The sequence below is a fragment of the Grammomys surdaster genome, unplaced genomic scaffold (genome assembly GCF_004785775.1).
Source record: "Grammomys surdaster isolate TR1022 unplaced genomic scaffold, NIH_TR_1.0 126187, whole genome shotgun sequence".
NCBI lineage: Eukaryota > Metazoa > Chordata > Mammalia > Rodentia > Muridae > Grammomys > Grammomys surdaster.
The window spans coordinates 8,209,132-8,214,531 of NW_021620993.1; the positions used below are offsets into that span (position 1 = coordinate 8,209,132).

General features: G+C 56.0%; 1 protein-coding gene across 1 annotated transcript; it reads left to right on the top strand.

Moving 5' to 3' along the window:
* Positions 1-2,168: 2,168 nt before the first annotated feature.
* Positions 2,169-4,962, top strand: Lif (LIF interleukin 6 family cytokine). Its single transcript, XM_028758319.1, has 3 exons — positions 2,169-2,187; positions 3,811-3,989; positions 4,552-4,962. Exons 1-3 carry the CDS (start codon positions 2,169-2,171, stop codon positions 4,960-4,962), a joined length of 609 nt encoding a protein of 202 aa, XP_028614152.1.
* Positions 4,963-5,400: the final 438 nt, after the last annotated feature.

Consider the following 5,400-nt stretch of genomic DNA (forward strand, 5'->3'; position numbering starts at 1 on the left):
GAGCGTGGACTAAGTCAGGTACTGTGAGAGGGGAAACTGAGGCACAAATGAGTCAGCTAGGATACTGAAATTAAAAGGCCCTATTGTCAGTGTCTTCTGGAACCTGTTCCCATTTCCTGTTTCCTGTAGGGTGGAGCTGAGATTAAATGGCTATTGAGTGGGGACTGTAGGACCCATGTGGGGTCTAGTGATCCAGAGAGCAGTGCAAGGCATGGGAGGCCTCTGGAGGGATGGAGAGGAGAGCCAGGCACAGGAGTGAAGCAGTTAGAACTGAGGTCTCTGACTGGACCACTCAGTGAGGTGTTTAGCCTTGGGGACAGGAGATGGACAGAGAGGTCCATGATGGCCTTCTGGGCTGATAGATTTGGGGCCAATGTTTAGAAAGCCAGGCACAGTCAGACAGCAGCTGTCTGACAGACATGATGGTGGGTGAGAGCTGATTCAGAGTTCGTGTGCTCTGAGTAGTTCTGCTGGGATGGCGCTGGGATGTGTGGAGGGTGTAGTTGCATGTATATGGGAATGGTAGACCCCAGATGGGGTCACCAATGAAGAGACAAGGTGTTTTGGGGTGTAGGGAGAAAGAAAGGGTGCCAACCTGGCCTCTAAGATCCCCTCCCTGCTGGGAAGTGCCAGCTGGGAGGGGTGGTTTTATCACACCACTACCCAAGGCTCTACCAAAAGACCACAAGGAACAAGAATCTGGAGGGGGGGAGCCGGGGAGGGGGTACGTGTAGTGGGGTGGAGGTGGGGGGAGAACAGCAGACACAGGACATCCTGGAAGGATAAGAACACCTGAGTAGATCCTGAATGAGGCAGGAGCCGAGGGCATGAAGGTGGGCAAAGGGGCTTGAGCGAACAGGCAGTGCTTTGGCAAACCGGTTGTCCCACTTGGATCTGGGGTTAGGTCAGAGGGAAAGGTTAGAATACAGTCCCCAGGGCAATGACACCTCTGGCTCAGGGGAAAGCATGGCCCTAGGTAGGTGTGCTTGGTCAGTGCTCCCTCACTGCATGCTTCTCTGTACTGCCTCATATTTAGTGGGGAGACCTTGATCTCATTTCAGCCTGTCCTCTTCCCCACTGCCCCTCACAGAGTCTCTAATCTACCAGCAAGGACCCACCCCAGGGATCCTGCTGTAGACCCCAGAAGCACCTGTTAGGAGTCACCTTCATACTCTGAGGCCAAAAACTAAGGGGCTTCCAAAGAGTGTCAGCCATTCCCGCTTACCCGGCCATTCCTAGGCACCCTGAGGTAGCGGGAGTCCCGTTTTGCCCAGCCTCCCTGGATCACTGCGTTATGGGTCCCTTCAACGTAGTAAGGCTGAGACACCTTCCTGAAGTGCCTGCCCAGATAGTTCCCCAAAACATACAGCCTCATGTTCTTTCCGGGCCTCACCCCAGGTACCAGTCTGTAGAGGGGGCATGCTGGTGGCTGTAAGGGGGGCAACACCCTCCGGAACATTGGCAGCATGCCCCTTTGTAGGCTCCTTGCCCACTGGCAATGGGCAGGCTGAAGAAAGGCCACCCCTAAGGTGGCTTCCAGCGTCCACATTCTGCTCCACTTTATGACTGTCTAAAGTTCAAAAGGGCCCCAGCCCCCCTTCCTGGAAACTGCTTCTCAGCGGAACCCCAGCCCGACTCCTCTTGCTGCCCCGCAAAGCCCCCCTCCCAAGGATCACAAAGGCAGCCTCCAGTCTGTTGCCACCCTCCCAAACCCGGGATGAAACTGGGACGTCTGAAGGGCACAGGCTGAGGACCCCTCTGAATCCCCCTGAGACCCTCTCCCCACCAGACCCACCTGCAAACAACGCCCAGAGCAAACCACTCAGGAAAACCACAAGGCGTGTTTTTTTTTTTTTTTTGGTTGAACACTTCATTATAATTTTATCAATCAAATTTTTAGAAGAAGGAAAAAGTTTTGCCCTCTCCCCCCTCCCCCCCCCCTCTCCCCCCCTCCCCTTTCACTCTTACTTTCTTCCATTCATAATTTCCTATGATGCACCTCAAACAACTTCCTGGACTGGGGATCCCGGCTAAATATAGCTGTTTCTCTCTGTCTTACAACACAGGCTCCAGTATATAAATCAGGCAAATTCCCCATTTGAGCATGAACTTCTGAAAACGGCCTGCATCTAAGGTCTCTTCCAAGGCCCTCTGGAGTCCAGCCCATAATGAAGGTCTTGGCCGCAGGTAAATCCATGCGCCGGGCGCCGATTACGAGTCCCCGCTGCGGGCGCGCCGGCAGCCCGGGGCGCTGGGCGAGCACCCGCGGGACACCCGCCCGCCGCGCCACTCGGACACTTGGGGCGCCCGCGCAGTCCGGGCCCGCCGGAGGCGCTGGGTGGCGGCCGGGAGCGAGCGCCGCACATGGTCCGGGCACCGCGCGCCCAGCCCGCCCGGGCCAGCAGGTTGGCGGTGAGGGAACCGGCCGGCGCAGCCTTGCTCCACCGCCTCCTCTCCTCGTCCCACTGCTCTCCCGCGCTGCTCTTACTTCTCCGCTGTCGCCTAGATTCACCCTCCCTCTTTCTTTTTCTTTCTTTCCGCTTTCTCTTTTCCAACTGCGTCCCGGGCTGCTCCCTGGGAGGGGCGCAGGCGGCTGAGCAGCTTGCAAACTCCGGCCAGGACCGGCGCAGGTGCCGCTTCCGTCTGCTAGTGCCTGGAAAGCTGTGATTGGCGCGAGATGAGATGCAGGTATGGGTACCCCCGCAGCCATCCCGGGGCCGTAACAATGTTTGGGGATGCTGAGACCAATAGAGGATTCCAGGGGAGTGAATTTAAGGTTTTAGAGTCTTTTTAGTCCCAGTTTGGGGAGTTCAGGTGGGAGGTCTCCAAGCCTCCCTTAAGAATTGACTTCAGCCTCTATCACCTTCTGGGGTCTTCAGCCCAGTGTAGGGAAGGCTGTGCTGGGATGAGGGGGCCAGTGTAGCTGAAAGTGAAGGAGGGGCAGGCGCCCCGGGGGACGGGTGATCCCGGACAGGCCCGGACAGCTCCCGGCTCTCCTGACACCTTTCGCTTTCCTCTTGCGTGTCCGCCTGCGACCTTTTCCCCGATCTCTTTCCTGGTTGCACCATTTCCTCTCATTCCAAAGTATGTGGAGTTGGGGGGAAACTGTAGCAAGCGGGGTGTGTGTGTGTGTGTGTGTGTGTGTGTGTGTGTGTGAAAGATGATTTGGTTGGAGAGTGGGCACTTGCAGAACATCAGGTGGAAAGTTCTCCATAGGGGACTAGCCTCATTGAGGAAGACAGGATTAGAGGCAATTGGCTTAGGAAGCCAGAATGTAGTGGCAGTTTTAAGACAGGTCAACAGAAACCCCAACTCCCAGGCTGCAAAGTCTGCAAGGGGTCCAGCTCTAGGCTGCAATGGGCCAATGAACACCTAGTTAAGAATTTGGCCCATCCTGGGAGGGGTAAGACAGGGTTAATTTCTCTTCCCCTCTGCTGGACCTAATACCACCCATCTAGGGTACCAGGAGGGACGGGGCTAGATGGTTGAGTGGCCCCCTGGGCCTAGCTTTTGGATGGTACAAATGGCTCCTGTCTTGATAACCTTACTTCTCTACTAAATCCAGTGGGATAGATGGGGAAACTGAGGCCAGGGAGCAGGGAAAGAGAAAGCAGAGGTCTGGAGCCAGAGAGCCAGGGGATCTCAGTAGAGCAGGAGACTAAAGGAAGCTGGAAGGTGAGGGATCGGGATGGGCCTTACTGAGGTGCCCCCCCCCCCCCGTACCCTTCCCCCTTCCCCCTGCCGTGCAATGTACCCTGAGCCTCAGCCAGGCTTCCTGCCTTTCCATTTACCCTCCATGTCTCTTTCCAGGGATTGTGCCCTTACTGCTGGTTCTGCACTGGAAACACGGGGCGGGGAGCCCCCTTCCCATCACTCCTCTAAATGCTACCTGTGCCACACGCCACCCATGCCACGGCAACCTCATGAACCAGATCAAGAATCAACTGGCTCAGCTCAATGGCAGTGCCAATGCTCTCTTCATTTCCTATGTAAGTCCTGGGGGGTGGGGGGGGGAGTGGCCCAGCCTGGAGGGGAGCCCTTTTGAGCTGGAAGAGCACTGTGGCAACCCATGGCTTCCTCCCCACACCCTAGCCTAGGCTCAGAGACTGGCAGGCACTCTTCCAAGGTCACCAGCGAGTTGGGGGGAAGGGCTGGGGTGAGAGGTGGGAACTGTACTTTCTGTCTTGTCCCACAGATCAGGGTGCCAAAGAGGAGGCTATGCAGTGAATGGACAGGGAGGTGTCACTGAAAACAGTGAGGGGCCCAGGAAGAGGCTGGGGTGACTGAAAGTGCAAGTGTATGTGGTGTTCTGGCTGAGGTGACACCTGTGACATGTCACATTTCCTCTATCCATTTATGTCACAGTGACCTTGGTGAGTGAGTTCACATTTCTGATCATTGCTGACTAATGATTCCAGTTGCCTACAGGGCAATAAGTTGAGTCCCCATATCACAGGTGGGGAGACAGAGGTGCAAGGGCTTGCCCCAAGGGTTGGTGGCAGACTGGAACACTCGCCCTGACTCTCATGTCACTTCTTCTCTCTTCTGCAGTACACAGCTCAAGGGGAGCCATTTCCCAACAACGTGGACAAGCTCTGTGCACCCAACATGACAGACTTCCCTTCTTTCCATGCCAATGGGACAGAGAAGACCAAGTTGGTGGAGCTGTATCGGATGGTCGCATATCTGAGTGCCTCCTTGTCCAATATCACCCGGGATCAGAAGATCCTGAACCCCACTGCCGTGAGCCTCCAGATCAAGCTCAATGCTACTATAGACGTCATGAGGGGGCTCCTCAGCAATGTGCTTTGCCGTCTGTGCAACAAGTACCACGTGGGCCATGTGGACGTGCCATACGCCCCTGACAACTCCAGCAAAGAAGCCTTCCAAAGGAAAAAGTTGGGCTGCCAGCTCCTGGGGACGTACAAGCAAGTCATTAGTGTGGTGGTCCAGGCCTTCTAGACGGGAGGTCTTGAGTGGATCTCAGGAGCAGGATCCAATTATGGGGAGGGGGGCTCAAAATGTGCTGGGGTTCGGGGCATTGTTAAATGCAAAGGGGGCTGCCGGCAGACCCCAGGGATTTCCAGACACTCACTGCGCTCTGGGCTGGGCTGTGATGGAGTCTGGCAAAGCTGAAACTTCCATAGGCAGAGCCTCCATACAGCCCAGCACCAGCTAGAAATGGCAAAGAGGATGTCGGACGGAGAGACTTCTGTCCCACTCACTCTCTCACTCAGTCCCTTCCTCACTGGTATGTAAACAAGCCGCACAGGAGACAGCAAAGGGCTGGGAAGTCCCCTAGAGCCCTGCAGAGTCACCACCATCTGGTCCTTTGCTGTCCCTCAGAGAGACTTTGGAAGGCTTGGTTGGGATAAGAAAGGGCCAAGGGGACTGGGATCC